The sequence below is a fragment of the Coenobita brevimanus genome, chromosome 110 (assembly GCF_032717465.1).
Source record: "Coenobita brevimanus isolate Jiangsu-jjx chromosome 110, ASM3271746v2, whole genome shotgun sequence".
NCBI classification, from domain to species: Eukaryota; Metazoa; Arthropoda; class Malacostraca; order Decapoda; family Coenobitidae; genus Coenobita; species Coenobita brevimanus.
In genome coordinates, this window is record NC_137063.1 from 795,553 (window position 1) to 812,500 (window position 16,948).

Sequence of the window (16,948 nt, forward strand, 5' to 3'; positions counted from 1 at the left end):
TAGCTGAAATGGAATATTAGTTACCTCGATCATGAGAATTTGGTTAAAATGACAAGAGATGAGTTAAGGACCGTAAACAAAATATATGACGCGAGTTAGGGATAGTAAGCAATATAAATGACATGAGTTAGGGGTAACGAAAAATAACTGACGAGATGAGTCAGGGATAATAAGCAAAATAAGTGACAAAAGAGTTGATTTAGGGATAGTAAGCAAAGTAAGTGACGAGATGAGTTGGGGATAATAAGCAAAAATGAGAAAAGCGATGAGTTCTGGATAGTATGCAAAAAAAGTCGCTAAGGAAAAGGTGCAAGAAGGCTGGTGGTCCTAGATCAGAAATCAATAAACTTACGATCAGAGTCTTCTCATAACTTAAGATTTTTCTGGGGAAAAGTCCCGTATATATTCATCAGACAAGGAGACTTCCCTGCACCATTTTCTTGACAGATTATGTCTGCAAACCAAGCCAGTTATGTTTTTGGTCCCAAGCTGATCTGAAACGTAAGCCTAATTGACTGCAGGCTTAAGCTGTCCTCCTCCTGCAGAGTACCATCTTCCTTTCTGACCCATACAGCATAGCCTCACATAGCTGTGTAAAAAGAAAGAAAAAAAAAAGTATCCTTATCAATATAGCTTTAGACAACTCTGTAGGTCTCTTTTCTCTGCTACGGAATTCTGACCCATACACACAACCTTACACAGCTTTGTAGGTCACTTTTCTGTGCTATAAAATTATGACCAATAAATATAGCCTGCACATCGATGGAGGTCACGTTCATACTACAGAATTCTGATCCATTCACAGGGGCGCATCTAGGGGTTTGAAAATGAGATGGCCAATGGATGACCAAACCTGATTATTTGGTGGCGGAGACAGAACTCTTTCGGGGGTCCTAGGGTTTTGTCCTCGAAGACTGCGGCAGCCACTGGAATGGGAGGCATATTTCAGGGGTCACCAGGATCACCTCACTCTTGCTAAGCCCCTGACAAAGAGAGGGGGATGTGGGTGGGGGAAGGGGGACGCGAAGAGTGAAGGTTGTATGGGATGGGAATAGGTGATGATTAGGCCTCAGATGTTTCCAGAAAACAGGAAGACACGGACAGAGAAAAGAGCAGGCAGTTCATAATGGTTACTGCTCACCCAGCTTGGGTGGGAGATGGAGACGACGGGAAAATTAACGTAGGCAGTGCAGAAAGCCACGTGAATAGGAATATTAGAGTAATATGGGCAACTGAGAAAAGGACGTTATTGGTGAGGAGTAGGAGGGAGAGGAGGACTGTCCTCAGCAGTGACGGAAGGTTTATAATGTACAGTAGTTGCCTGCGTCCATACAGGGGGCTAGATGATCAGCAAGAATGGGGGTGACTAGATCAGCGTGAATAATGGTGGGATCCTGGCCAGAGAGCTGGAGAGGAAGACAGACCAGGTCAGATCGGTGAAACGAATGTGCCGGACTTGTACGATGTGAGTGGTGTCACAGGGAACATCAACCATTTGGGAGGAAAAGGACGGAGAAGGGACGGAATTGTTGTCCGACATTGCGCAGCACAATAGACGAACATACAGATGCCATCAGTAACAGAAGGGATACTGAATTCGGGAAGCGTGATGATTACCCTTATTGTCAAATATTTAGAAAATTGTTAACCATTAATATGTTGGTGACTGCATTTTCTTTGAGTGACAACTCATAGAAAACGAATTTATTGCATGGGAAGCTACGTAGGTTGAAAAAATGTATAATACTCTATTAATAGGCAGATTAATGCTGTTACTACGATACGATAATCTTCGAGTGAGTACATAAATACTAATACAATTCTAACGATGTGGGAAAGCAGACACAACACATGAAAAGTGTTAATAAATATCTCTTTTTATTATAAGGTCCCTGATCTAAATAAAACTTTATGGTGACACTTAGCAACAATTCCCACGTGGTGTCTACTGCAGTGATGCCAAACACAGTTGCATCATTACCTCCTGACAACATCAATTCTTACCCTTTAAGAATCTCTAGTTAACTAAAAATCGGGTATTATGAATTTTGAAAGATTTCTAAAATTGTTAAATTTATAATGATAAGGAAGATACAGGGGTGTATATATTTAGCTATTTTTATTACAGGTTTACTCTGGGTCTGGTATCACAGCTACCTGCTGTTTAAAACTTGCGCATCTTGCCACAGAAGCTCCTTACACCTGCCTCCCTCGCGGCATGAGGTGTGAGGTATAGTTGCTCGTCCTCTGTACTCCGTTCCTTAACCTAACACATGTAACATTATATCAGAGGTGAACACTGAGAAACAAAATCAGCTGGAAATAGAGCGGAAATTGTTGGTTGTGGATGTGAAGGTCATCTAATCGATAATTATCGATTTTGCTCATATAGCACGAATAAAGTAACCTAAGCAGCATCAGTGAGTGCATTTACCTTACAGAAGGACACAGGGAAGATTACAAGACCTGGAATAGAGATAAGGTAAGTTATATACCCTTCCTGTAGTTGTAATGCCGGTATGCACATAGAAGTTAATATTGATATATTCGGTTGTAGCCTAGTGAATGTGTGTGTGTGTGTGTGTGTTGGCCATGTGCCCGCGCTAGCTAATTGCGGCCTTGGAACACCGTACATAGAAACGATATTATATATGAACGTAGAAAAGATGACATAATATGGTTTTATTACTATACCTACTCTTGAGATAGATAGAGTTTGTTATTGTTCTTACGGCGTGTCCGTCTGTTTAGCTGTGTTTACAAAATTACTCAAAAAAATATTCTACCCAGTTTTAAACCGACTTGGTGGAAGGGTTGAGGGTCAGCAAAGGGATTTTTTTTTTTTTTTTTAAACAATATATGAACTGTTAAGGTAAAGGAATTATGCCAAAGTCTGACTTAGTTCAGACAACATAAATAAATATCATCCGATTTTGACCAAACGCGGTGGAAGGATTGCGAGTAAAGCAAGAAGGAGGAGAATTATATTTGAGAACTAACAGACAAAGGTCAAGGTCACAAAGCAAGATCATTGTTCGATCCCTATCTCTGTGTGAACAAATATGACGGTTTAATTTTAGTTGAATCAGACATGGTGGAAATGTTGAAGATCAGCCAAGAAGTTAACTTACTGTTTTTTTTTTTTTTATAAGGTCAAAGGTGAGATAAGAGCAAGGTCAACTGAAGCAAGTTTGATCAGATTTAGAGCAAACTTTGTGGAACTTCTAAAGTAAGGAAAAGATGAAGGGATGTGTGGAAATGTCAAAAGTCAAGGTCAAATAAATGCCAGCTTTAGCGGTTTCGATTCGAATTAGACGAAACTTGGTGGAAGGGTTTGGGGTAAGGCAAGGACGAAGGGATCAGGTTTTAAGAACACATGGTTGACAGTCAAAAGAACAGATTGAGGTTAGAGTTCACCCTTCCTATGGCTGTGAACGAAATACAGTAATAAAGGCTTTTTTCATCGAATTATAACCATACTTTGTGGGAAGGACGTGGGTCGCCTTTTTTTTTTTTTTTTTTTTTGAATAATAAATTAGTGGTCTGTCACATGGCAAGATCAGTTTTATTTTATTTTATTTTAATTTATTTATTTATTTTTTTTTGAGATTTAGATTACATTTTGTGGGTGGGTTTTGGGTATAGTTAGGATGAAAGGACTTAAATTTGAGAATAATCCATCAAAGGTCAAGGTCAGAGGGCAAAGTCACGTTCTGCCTTACAACTCTGTTCTTATTTTATTTAAACCCACTTGGTGGAAGGATGAAGGGCAGCCAGGGATGATGAATTTCGATTTTAACAATAGATCAAAGGTCAGTGTCACAGGGCAAACTCAACTCTCTCTCTCTCTCTCTCTCTCTCTTTCTCTTTCTCTCTCTCTCTCTCTCTCTCTCTCTCTCTCTCTCTCTCAGTGCACCCAGGGTCTGAAAATGATGATGCTGAGGATGTTAAAAAATTCCATATGACTGCATAGTAAGTGTATCTGCTTCTTGACAGGTAATTATTTAGGTGCAAGGTTCTTAGCAGTTTCATATGTACGGAAGAAATATTTTATCAATAATTTTCAATCATTATTTGCGGTTCACCAATAAATGTCGAATGCATTCATCAATTTGACTACTGTTTACCTTCATACTATAATATTCCTTTTGATCGTACCGGTCTGGAACTGCAGTAGGTAGGTGGTTAGCGTATCCATTTGGCGATGCGCATGCCCTGAGTCTAAATTTTTCAATCTCCAAACAGCGACGGACATTTACAGATTCTGGTAGTGAGACTTTTCACAGGTTTGTATATCTTCGCATCCTGCCTGTTCTATCGATTTTATATACAGACTCAACAGCTACAAGACTTCTGCTTCTACGCGCATCACTCTCACTATACACACACCACTTCCACATTCACAGCCTGCCTCGTCAGAATGAGTAAGGGAAATTTCTGGCTGCCTTGTCACTTTCCCGCCGAAGGGAAGATCCGGTCATGCAGTGGACCATATAACGAATGATCACATAGAGTACAGTACAGCTTGATGTGCTTCAGGATCGAGGCAACGGACATTCTTTAGACAACGAACCACTTCTTTTGACAACGAAAGACCTCTAAATCATCGTCATTAACTTATTTCCCACTAACACATTCCAGTACTCTTGTCACTCACATACGTAACATTCCACTTATACATGTTCTTCCTCCGTCTGCAACCTTCCCATCCAAAAATACTTTCCTGTTCCATTTGACCAATAGATTTCATAAATACAATTCTTTCACGATTCTCCGTATTGCTTTCTCCTCTCCAAATTACATAGTTAATATACATTCCGAAGTATTTTCATTTCTACCTTTCTTTCTCTTGGTTTTGTGATACTAGTGCAACATCAAAGTCTCCTATTTATATATATATAAATATTTATGTTGGAAGGTACACGTTATCATGAACTATTTTCCCGATTAATAAGCTGAATAAAATAATTTGTACATAATCGCGATGTAAGAGTTAACATTTCGGTCATCAGGGGACTAGAGAATAGCATTATTATTATTATTATTATTATTATTATTATGGTGATGATGATGATGAGGAAAAAGTGAATGCGGAAGAATTAGCCCCGCTTATCCTATCACACTCTCTGCAAGCTAGGTGTCGTGTACGGCTTTATCGTCTGCCTGTGTGTGTGTGTGTGTGTGTGTGTGTGTGTGTGTGTGTGTGTGTGTTTCGGTTAAATTAGTTCTTCAGGTTGTTATTGAGGGTTTCGGTAAGTACAGTATACTGTTGGTGTGAAATAAACACAATTAAACTCTGATTCCTACCAATTGTGTACCATTATACCTTGTTCGGACTAAATTAATGGGAACGCTTTCTGACAGGAGTGAGAGAGAGAAAAAAAAAACTCCCATTACATATACAGTATACCGTATGACTCCAGCTAGTAAAGTAGATGTGGTACGAGATCGAGTTGCGATAGATTTAGCAACTACGTGTTCGCTTACGCTGGAAATGCAGGAATGGTTACGAAGAAGCCTCGGTGATTGGCGGTCAGAGGTGTGTCACGGTGTATAAACTTTCCGTCCTCATATCCTACACAACTTTTATTTTTGTGAACGTTTGGTGACATTAAATAGAATTAGAAAACGACAAACACAACACTAAACATGGATAATTTACAATATGTTCTCTTATAGTGGAGTATGAGTGAAAATATTTGCTTCTTATAATAACGATTTTGTCACCTCCAAGTTCGCTGCCCAGACGTGAGGTGCGTACATCAGCCTGGTGCAGCAAGGGAAACATGAAGCAGTATGATCACGTTTTAGACTTACAAAATATGAGAAGCGGTACAGTCAAGAATTTGTCTGCATTATTTCCTCAGATTTACGTGGATATCTTGTAAACACATTAAATAACCAACGTAAGACTAATTCATAATTCAGTAATCCCTCCCATATATACGGTACAGTGTGTATATATATATATATATATATATATATATATATATATATATATATATATATATATATATATATATATAATAGAGAGAATTAGCGTTAAGAATATTACGATAAGAGGAAGAGGAAGAAGAGGAGGAGGAGGAGGAGGAAGAAAAGGAGGAAAAGGAAGGAGAAGACGAAGAAGAAGAGGAGGAGGAGGAGGAGGAAGAAAAGGAGGAAAAGGAAGAAGACGAAGAAGAAGAGGAGGAGGAGGAGAAGAAAAAAAGGAAGGAGGAAGACGAAGAAGAGGAAGCGGGAAGAGAAATAAAAATATGTACAGTAATTTCCATGTGAAATACCAAGAAATTGTGTACTTAACCCTGCTATCAGTTACAAAGACTGTGATGGTGTGAGTGGGGGTGACTATGAGAGTTAGTGTGTACGTGAGTGTGACACTGTGAATATGCTTGAAAGTGTGATCATGTAAGTGATTAAGTGTGAATGTGGTATGGATTCTAAGTGAGTGGGGGCGAATGAAAGTGTGAAAGTCATGATACACATAAATGGGGAGGAGAAAAATATGAATGCTGGGACCAGATTAAAACTGGGTTCGCGTAGGTGTAAGCATGTCTCAAATTTTCTCAGGTCATTTATGGAACACCTGTAATAATTAGGTGTAGGTGTACTTGCCACATTCCAGCGTGTTGTCAGTAGTGAGAGATAGGTTCGAAATTCCACGATAGCATCACCACGTTGCAAAATTATCTTGGAAAACGTGAGGGTTGGGTACATTACGAAACGCTCTCTCAGACGAACTAAGACTTGTAGGTCAGTGAGAGAGAGAGAGAGAGAGAGAGAGAGAGAGAGAGAGAGAGAATGGGAGTATGTGTGAACGTCAATGAGAGAAAAAATGTCGTATGTGTGAAAGTCAGTGAAAGAAAGAATGGCAGTACGTGTGAAAGTGACGCTAAAACACACATTCCTACTAAAGCACCCACTTCCTCTCCCTCCCTCACCCCCCCCCCCTTGGGAGTTATGGTGTGGAAATCAGTAATGTTCTGGCAAAAGTGGGATATCTCCATGAAAAGGCTGGGAACCTCTGATCTAGAATCTGACTCAAACCCTGGCATCCTGCAGAGCGTGCGGCATGTGTGTGTGTGTGTGTGTGTGTGTGTGTGTGTGTGTGTGTGTGTGTGTGTGTGTATTCAGTGTTCATATTCTATCAGTGCTTCAGCCTTCAAAGCGCATTCTTCTGTGTACCATAAATATATTGCATTTTCTTTTATGTCAGTCACTTGATCGTCTCTCTCTCTCTCTCTCTCTCTCTCTCTCTCTGATATTGCAAGATGGGCCGCGCCACAATCAAATTATAAATGTCCCTCAACTCCCATCTTGAGAAAGCTAATTCAACCTGCATTTACCTGGGTTAGCGTCCACTTAAACCCACGGTAATAGTAATAACAGAAATAATTCGGTAATAAGTTTATAGTCAGACAATGGCAGGAAGCGGGGAGGAAGGGGGGAGGGCTTGGATATGTGGACCAAGGCTATGGAGGGGGGGGGCGACCTGACAAAGTTGAGAACCGCTTCTGTAGAGGGGGCATCGAAATTGGTTCCTGGGCGGATCCAGAAGGGCATCCTGAAAAAACTGAACTTTTCCATTGGATGGTAACGACGACTAGGTGGCAAGTAAGAGTGATAATGAATTTGAATGTTATTTTGCTGAAAAAGAAAAAAGGTATCTTTATAATTCACCTGTTTGTTCATAGTCATTCTCTTTTCTCACGAGTAATAGTAAGGGGGTATTAGGTTGATATGGAGTTGAACTTCGAGGTATTGGGGCCAAAGAAGATCGAGAGACACGTGTTAATAGAGGCAACAGCTGTTTAATTTCAGGTACAAATGTGTGTGCATCTGCAGTGGTGGTGGCAGTGCTGATGTATGGAAGGGGAAGAAATACACTTTATCACGGAACTGTAGTATATTTTGGTTAATTATTATATACATGAACAATTCCTGGACAATGAATATTCAACCATCAAACCAGACACATAAAAATACTGCCCTTGCTTGACTTGGTGTGCATATACATAAATAACCTACTGAGTGTGACTTAATTGCGACTGCTTGCCACAGAACGTCCTACCCAAGCTAACGTCAATAATAACATGAGCCAAAATGAGAAATATATGATTATTTTTTCAGGGTGGCTGGTTATTAATGTATATTGTTTCCCTCACATCTAGTTTGAGGACGTCTCACCCACGATTAATACAACTCCCTGGTGTTAAATGGACTACAGAATCAAAGAAATCTGTGTTATCATGTTTTTATTTTCTTCTTGGAGGGAACGGTCTTTCGGGGTTCTGGCCTTTGGTTCCTTCTTCCCTACAAAAAAAAAAAGAAAGAAAAAAATCGTTACTTTGGCCGTAGTAGTATAGTCATTGGACAGAGCCCCATTATGGTAATAATCACAAAATGGCTGAAATACAAAAATGTACTGTTTTTTTCTTTAATGGTAAAAATGAAATCTCTTAACATAATAGCATAGTTTTTTTTATTATTATTTTTCATTCATCACCAAAACTGCAAGTCCTACCTAACAGCTGTACATTTTTTTTTTTTTCCCAGGGTGCTGTTGGTGAGAATAATATTTTGAGAATAATAATTTGTATCACTTACGCCTTGTATGCTTTTACTTCAGCACGCGTGGCCACTTCTCAATGGAATCTCTTATCACCATGCTTATCAAACATCATGAAAAGGGTGCTTACCGGTACGTTTCATCTCGAGGACCATATAAGATTACTGATGGCTGATAAGATACCGGTGTATACCTTATATATTGCATTTGCCTTTAGATCATGTCAGTGTTGCAGAAGCTTGTAATTGATCAGAAATGTCACAATGTATCTATTTAGTCTTTTTTCTATTTCTATGGTGACAACAAAGTAACACATGAATATATATATATATATATATATATATATATATATATATATATATATATATATATATATATATATATATATATATATATAATTTTTAGTAAGTGATTTTCAAAGGAGAGGTATATAAGAGAGGAGGGTGTGAGCTGGGAGTAGGCCAGTGAAATGGCTGATGGGGACAGGGTGACATGGAGGCGATTTGTTTGTAGCCACCCCTTACGGGATTAAGGCGTCTGGCAATAGATAGATAGGTAGATATGCAAAGGTGTTCAGTGTTCGGGTTGCCTTACAGCCTCTTTTGCATCATTATTTACTTATTCTTAATTCTACATTGCACAAATCCGAGATCTTCTGTATATGGGTTGTATTTAGATGCGGGAAAATCTTGTGCAGCGGCCGGTCAGTCAGTCACTCTCCAAGGAATTTCGCATGCAAGGTGCTTCACTCTCGCAGACTCTAGCGACGTCCCATATTGCAACCCTGATGGTCCCGCATTTATCAAGGACTTTTTTCACTTGTAACGTGACGGTACAGGTCCATTCCTACAACTGGAATTCCGAATCCTGGCTGCATGAAATTAGGTGAATCTTATTAAGTAGGAATTAGTCCTTTAGCTTACTAGTCAAATCTGTCGCTCAGTCCGGCTACACTTTGCCATTAACTGAAGTGAAAGGGGTTAGATACACACACTCAAACGCCACCACTCACTGTACTTTTATACATGGCACTGAGATGGTGTAATGAATATGACATGCATGGGTCATTCAGATACCCGAACCGTTCCTTGCAACAACAGGAAATCGCTTCTGCAACTTTACAACCAGGGTACTTTAGTTTTTTGGCTGCTACGCTGTTAGGATACATACAAGCACCACTGGGCGTAAGGATTTCAGAAACGTAAGAAAGGGATGTATGGTGGGGAAAATCTGCCCCCATGGTGCGGACGGAAATATCGTTCTTACATCAGGTACTGTAATGCTCTTTTTAACTACAGATGGCATCCAACAAAGAAGAGGAAGAAGAACACCCAGAAAACAGCAGTAAGCTATCAGTTTATCCCCTAAACCCGCTCAACAGTGAGGAAGCAGGCAGCAGAACGGCAGGGGAGTGGAGGAACACCGGAGAGGAGGCAGAGAAGTTGGTGGACAGCAACCAGAAGGAAGAAAATGAATTACTGACGCCAGAACTAGTGGAGAACATACTGGGTCCAGAGAAGGATACACAGTGAGTTATATTGTATTTTAGTGTTACACTCTAATGACTGCAAACAAAATACTTAGGTATTTTAAGATTTAGTGTTAAGAGATGTTTTGTTTTTCTACACATGGTCGCAGGAGGAAATAATCTCGTTACCACACACATATTCAGTCTCTCAGCTGTTGTAGATAATGGTCAGTCATAAAGCAGTACTAGACATACAATCCCCGTTGGCTGTTTTGAGGTTTACCGTAGTCGCTTCACTTCCTGCCTGTTATAGATCACTGACAGCAAGCCATTCCCCTCTAAACTACTCCATGCCAGATTGCTCTCCATACTAGCCACTCACCTTCCTGGAGGTCGTCATCGCACCTCGCTCAAGTACTCTGCCGACTTTTCTTCCACCCCTTTGCCTCCTCAGGTGTGGGTTAGGTGTGCTGCGAGGGGAGTGTCTGCAGCCCCTGGCCAACCCCCTCACCTATCTGCTGTTGTCCAGTTTGGTGGCACTCATACAGGGAATTTTCTACACCTATGCCAACGCCACCCTGTCCACCGTGGAGAAGAGATTTCACCTGCCCAGCAAGATATCAGGTGAGAGGAAGAAGTATACAGAGAGAAAGTGCATGATAGAGTGAGTAAAAGGAAGGAAATTTGCTAGTATAAGAAGCTATTTCACAGTGCAATTTAACAATCCTTCTCATCATAAAATTAATTACCACTACTATATACATTTTTATAGGCAGTATGGTTAAACGATCCTTACAGCGTCCAACCTCGAGCCTTACGCTTTAAAAGCAACTAAATAATGCAGGAAGTCCACGTAGATTGAAATTGTACTTTCCAGTGGACCCATTAATGCTAAAGAAGGAATATTAACATTTTTATTAAATATGAGGTGGAGATATGCTCAGTTGCAGTTACCACAAAGGAAGTAAGTATATTTGTGTCCGTGAGTATGCAGGTCTGGTGACGACCGGGAATGACCTGGTGCAGCTGGTGCTCGCGGTGCCACTGACCTTCGTGGCGGGGCGAGGTCACCGTCCCCGTTGGCTGGCGCTGGGCATGTTGGGTGCTGTAGTGGCCTGTGTCCTGGCAGCCATACCACATTTCCTCTTTGGGGCAGGACAGGCAAGAGAGACTGAAGGACGCAACGACACCCAACCACACACCCACGGCAATAGTAAGTGGACTTTTCCTGTGCTACAACTTCCATTACTGATGTTAGGAGCTCGGTAATAAAGTAATAGTTCTTATTTTGTTATTATTATTATTATTATTATTATTACGGTTATTGCAACTCCATGTACAGAGGGATCAAATGCTTTTATTAGGGACACGATACAACAACTGGGTACATAATATGCCACGGTAAAGACTGAAGGTTGTAGAGCTCCACCATTCACCCACCTACCCAAGATGCACCTTATTTTGTAGACAGTCCATTTTTAGATATGGAACATTGCCCACACTTAAGGCCTATGGTAGAGACGAGGCCTGCTAATTTCTACCGTAATCACACTTCCGTCATTCGATTTCATGCAGCTTCGGGAGGTCCTTTGGTTATGAAGGACTTAATGAATTCTACATCTAACTCTTTTCGAAAACTCTAAGCTGAGCAAAATTGGAGATGGTAAGATTTAAATGAAAAGAACGCCTCTGAGGGAAGCGACTTACTTATTCCCTTATTTATTTATTTATATGCTTATTTATATTTGCTTCTTCTAAATTAAATCCAGCTAAAAATAACAGCCTGTCAGTGGAGGGGCCAGGAACGGTCATCATTATCCCCTTCAGCACCATGATCTCTTTTCGAATTATTTTTTGTGCCGCAGTGCAATTTTTTTAGACTTACTGTGGACATCTCCGAGCTAGAGTTAATGGAGGTTATTTCTAATGGCGTTCTATAGTTAAAGGTTAATTGAATGTTGTGGAGTACCTGAGTTAATGACAGTTGTACCTTTATGAGGGTAATAATGTGCTAGTATGTTGTTTTACCCCCATTAAAGGGAACTGGCACGCAGGAAACGCTAGAGATCGAGAAGCTGGGGGGTTTAATCTGGGTGCAAGTAAAACATTCGGTGTCTGCCATTATCCCATTTGCTTCATTACTCACCACCTGCGCCTCCTTCGTCCCTGAGTTTGTGTGTTCCTGTATGTCTTTTCCTTTAGATGGCTTGTGCGACCATCTGTTTTTCCTTTTAGGTGGTTAGGTGGATACCCGATCGTCCTTCTGTTTGTTTACTTTCCTGCCGTTCCTCTTTTTGTCTTTCTTCCCTTCGTCTGTCATCCCAAAGCCCATTTTTTTTTGTCTTCCTCTGTCTTCCTACCGTCCATCTGTCCTCTGCCGGTATGTTTTTCTCTCGTCCCTTTTTCCTATCATCCCTTTGTGTATTCCCTGTTATCGTTCCCAGGTCTTGCAGTACTCGTATACAGTCCTTTTTTCCCGACCGCCCCTCTTTCTGGCTTCGTATCTTTATCGTCATTATTTAGCCCAGACTCATCAACAGATAATTCAGTGACATTAACCCCTCCAGCAAGAGTACATAATTTTTTTTTTTTACCTTATTCCAGGTAATTACAATATAGCACTTTTTTTTCTACAACTTTAAGGTAGACATGTGGTAGTGAAGGAATTAGTACTAACAATATCTTTATAAAATTCATGAATGTTTTTTGCCACTTATGGTTCTCGTACCCCTTAAATTCGGGTAACATCCTTTTTCATTTTTTTTGTTGCTTCTAGACGATTTTATGCGACTCAGAAAATCCCTCCCGTTAGAAGGGGTTTACCTAGGCTGTATGCAAACCCCCTCCAGTTCGAAAGTCTATAGTAAGCTGGATAAAATCGTCAGGAGATGGCAGGAACAAATTAAAAAGGCACCCCCAGTCTCATTGAATTTTTACTTGTGAATATCTGGAATAACAGTGTTCAGAATAGATCGTGGTGTGTGTTTCCTTGCCCAGCTTCTTCCCTTTTGCCCGTCTAGAAGGTCGTGTTCCTGCTGACGTGTTTCTCTGTCGACACTTTAGATCTGCTTCTGCTGCCACGCCAGCCACGCGTCTCCTGCTTGTTTTTAAGGCTCAGTACTTTTCCTTCACACTCTAGCTCCAGACTAAGATGAAGTTGTGTATATTAGAGCTTTTTTACCTTCGCGGGACTGCCTAAACTGTCTAATTAGTCTCCGGAATTGCAGAGAACGTAGAAAAATAAGGAAGAAACCACGAAGCAGATGTTACGGACAAGAATGTGGTGAAATATGACTCCCATTGACTCATAATTTCAATGCTGGTCTAGGAGTGTGGCTCACGACTCCAATGCATCTATGTATGGCACAGAAAAATGAACACTCTCCCCTTTATATAGATTTTCTTTAAAAGTACTCCATCAACTTATATGTTTCCCGATTTAAAAAAAAAAAAAATCTAGATGTGGCAGAATACTCATAATCTAAAAATCCTTTATAAACTGAATATAATTGTAAATAGTAGATGTGAAGTGGAAAATGCGTCACTGAATTGAAGATACTGATGGGAGTCTGCTTTCCTCCCCAGTGTTGTGTGGTGGTGAGGACAACAGGACGGAGTGTGGTGAGGTGGACACTACATACAGCGTGGAGCAGTACACAGTCATCACACTCCATCTGATTGCTCAGGTGGGTGTCGTGACCTCCCCCCTTCTTCTCTCTCTCTCTCTCTGTCAAAGTGAGACCTTGCATTATTGCGTCACTCCCCCTCTCTCTCCCACAAGCTGAGATCTTGCATTAAAGCGTTCTCTCTCTCTCTCTCTCTCTCTCTCTCTCTCTCTCTCTCGCCACAGCATAGTTTCTTATACTGAAATATGTTCGTGTAAATCAGAGAATATATGCATTCTTTTTATTGCGTCTTTCGTGTCTCATCAATATTATCCTTCTTTTTATCAGTTCGTTTAAAAAAATCCCTTTACGTTTTACCGGTATCTGTTTGCTATTTTTGACCCATTTATCTATCATTCTTCTTACTGTATCTACCCTCCTGTCTGTCAAACTATGTAGCTTACTGTCTCACAAAGTATGTCTCTTTCTTATCTCTCATTTTCGAACTGTCCTTATATCTGGTAGAGTGTCAACTTTCGGTGTAATAAATACTCTCTCTCTCCTGTCTGCCTTATTCTTTTTCCATTCCCTTTTTTCTCACTCGTATTTTACAAACTCACTCTCTCACGTCTTCCCTAGACCACTTTTTCACACACTCTCTCTCTCACACACCCACTCTGTCATATCTATCATTTCTCTCTTTAGTAATCTTAATTTTTTTTTTTTTTTTTTCAGATGCTAGCAGGTCTGGCCTCTCTCCTTTACTACTCCATAGGCTACACGTATCTGGATGAGGCGGTCAGCAAAAGCAAGATTCCCTTCTTTCTCGGTTAGTGTACAACGAAAACGATGATTATAGTTTCATTTAAAGGGGATCTGATTTTTCCTTGAGACTCTTGATTATATTTACCCCCCCCCTCTCTCTCTCTCTCTCTCTCTCATCTGTTGTTTGCATAATCTCTCACATTTTCCATTTTAAATTTTGTAGCTCTTCTCCCTAGTTTTCCTTTGCATATGTTTAACTTTTTTCCTTTCTAAGTTATGTAGGCTTTCCACACCTCTCCCGTTTTTTGTATTTTGGTTTTGCATATTAATTACGTTTTCCATTCAATATAGCTATTTCTCCCTTTCCTCCCCTTATTATATATTTATTTTTATTCATTTCTTATACTCTTCACTATTTATACAAGCTTTCTTTACCTGTGAATGAAACTGATCAGGTAACTTCCTCTCACTCTGCAGCCTATTATTATTATTATAAGGTCAATTCAGCCTCATTAGAAATTAATAAGGATATCTTTTATTCTTACAAAATAATCTGTAGCGCTGATTATTTCCAAACAACAGTGATAACTTGGTGTACACTTACCTTACTTTGTTCTCGTCTCAGCCGTGTCCGGAAGTGTGCGGATACTGGGTCCTGTGTGTGGGTATTCCTTGGCTGCGTGGTCTCTCTCATTGTGGGTCTCCCCCTCCCACACCCCCACCACACTCCACCCTCGACACCCCCACTGGATAGGTGCATGGTGGATAGGTAAGCACAAGCCAATATGAGTCTTGATTTCACAGTGCCTGGTGGACTGGCGAGTACTGTGCAAGCCAATATGAGTCTTGATATCTTAGTGCATGATAGGCGAATACTGTGCAAGCCAATATGGGTCTTGATTTCACAGTGCATGGTGGATAGGTGAGCACAAGTCAATATGGGTCATGATTTCACAGTCGCATCAGGAACGTAGGGGTCCGGGGATAGGCTAAAAATTCCAGACATTTATAGTAAGGGTGAGGTGAATAGACAGTGGGCTCGGAGCAGCATTTAGGCAGCCCCAAACCCCATCCATTCTTTAGACTTACGCAGACTTAAAGCACTTATGAGCCACATCTATTTGGGACGCCTTAAGGAGAACAGAGGAGAGAAGAAGAAGAGACGAGAAGAGCAGAGAAGAGAGGAGAGGAGAGGAGAAGAGAAGAGATTAAACCACCAGAGAACCAGGCGTCCATTTGTTGGCTGTACCACCCAGTTATTGGCATTACTATACCTAAACTTGGTGAAGATTCTCGTAGTACAGTGGCAGAAAAGATTAATACCGTGGCTCTACATTCTTCCCATAAAATTTCCTCATGATTAGCTTCATATTTTAGCGTTTATCTGATGTCAGGGCTCGATGGCACAAAAATGCAACGGTTCTACATCTTTTCCGTATTATTTCTTTATTTTCTTGTGTTAATCTCCTAATACAGTTCAGCATTAAAGATAGAGAGATGGTAATTTTAATCCAAGTTAATAGGGATAGAGTCACCTTACCTTGCCCCTCCTCCCAGGTTACCTTATAATTACCTACCCCCCCTCCCAGGTTCCCTTATAATTACCTGTCCCCCTTCCAGGTTACCTTATAATTACCTGTCCCCCTTCCAGGTTACCTTATAATTACCTGTTCCCCTCCCAGGTTACCTTGTAATTACCTCTCCCCCTCCCAGGTTACCTTATAATTACCTGCCCCCCTCCCAGGTTACCTTATAGTTACCTGCCCCCCTCGCAGGTTATCTTATAATTGGGTCTTGCCTGCTGGTGGTGTCGTGGTCTCTGGCGCTGCTGCCCAAGACACTTCCAGGAACGAGGCAGAGGGCGCTGCGGGACCTTACACAGGCGGCGCAAAGAGGGGGAGCCAAGGCGCTACACACACTGGCAGCGACACTCAGGCCTGCACACACTAAGGGATATCAAGGTTAGCAGACGAAAGGATATCAAGGTTGGGGCTGAAAGCTATATGTTAAGTTTTCCAAGTTTACAGTTAATTCTTGCTACCAGTTGACTTTATTTTGTTTAACCCAGCTGTAGAATAGAAATCTTTATTTAACAGTGCACTGAATTGTTAAGAGGGAAGAAGTATACCCACCTTCTGAAATTGAGCTTATTCTAAAGATACAACAGTGATTGAAATATTTTGTTCAGTACGTTATTGTTTAGATTTGTGTCAGAACACTCGTAACCCAATTTTGTTGCTTAAATGTTTTATTTTGTCCAGTGATATATAATGGCCTAGAAGGAGCCCAGTGATAAGAGACGTCCTTTAAGCAATTACCTCTCGTTAATATATAAACAATTGAAAAGACGTTGCCATCCACGCCATACATTTTAGACATGTCTTTTCAGTATTTCATGGAGAGGCGCATTATTCTGCAGTCTGTGGTGAATATTTGTACTTATATCAGGTTCTTGTTTATTCTCCCATTAGTGTTCTACTATAGTGAAGTGTAACTCAGTTCATTCTTGTCAATGAGGCATTATTGAGTTATACTGTTGTG

At 40.6% G+C, this 16,948-nt stretch overlaps 1 protein-coding gene across 1 annotated transcript in view; it reads left to right on the top strand.

Moving 5' to 3' along the window:
* Positions 1-2,241: 2,241 nt before the first annotated feature.
* Positions 2,242-16,948, top strand: part of LOC145417340 (solute carrier organic anion transporter family member 74D-like) — a 23,776-nt gene continuing 9,069 nt past the window's right edge. The window contains exons 1-8 of the mRNA XM_080286019.1: positions 2,242-2,482; positions 9,868-10,097; positions 10,492-10,661; positions 11,032-11,250; positions 13,623-13,723; positions 14,378-14,471; positions 15,033-15,176; positions 16,183-16,368. Coding sequence (XP_080142145.1) covers positions 9,868-10,097; positions 10,492-10,661; positions 11,032-11,250; positions 13,623-13,723; positions 14,378-14,471; positions 15,033-15,176; positions 16,183-16,368 — 1,144 coding nt within the window. The 5' untranslated portion in view covers positions 2,242-2,482. The remainder of the gene's footprint in view (positions 2,483-9,867; positions 10,098-10,491; positions 10,662-11,031; positions 11,251-13,622; positions 13,724-14,377; positions 14,472-15,032; positions 15,177-16,182; positions 16,369-16,948) is intronic.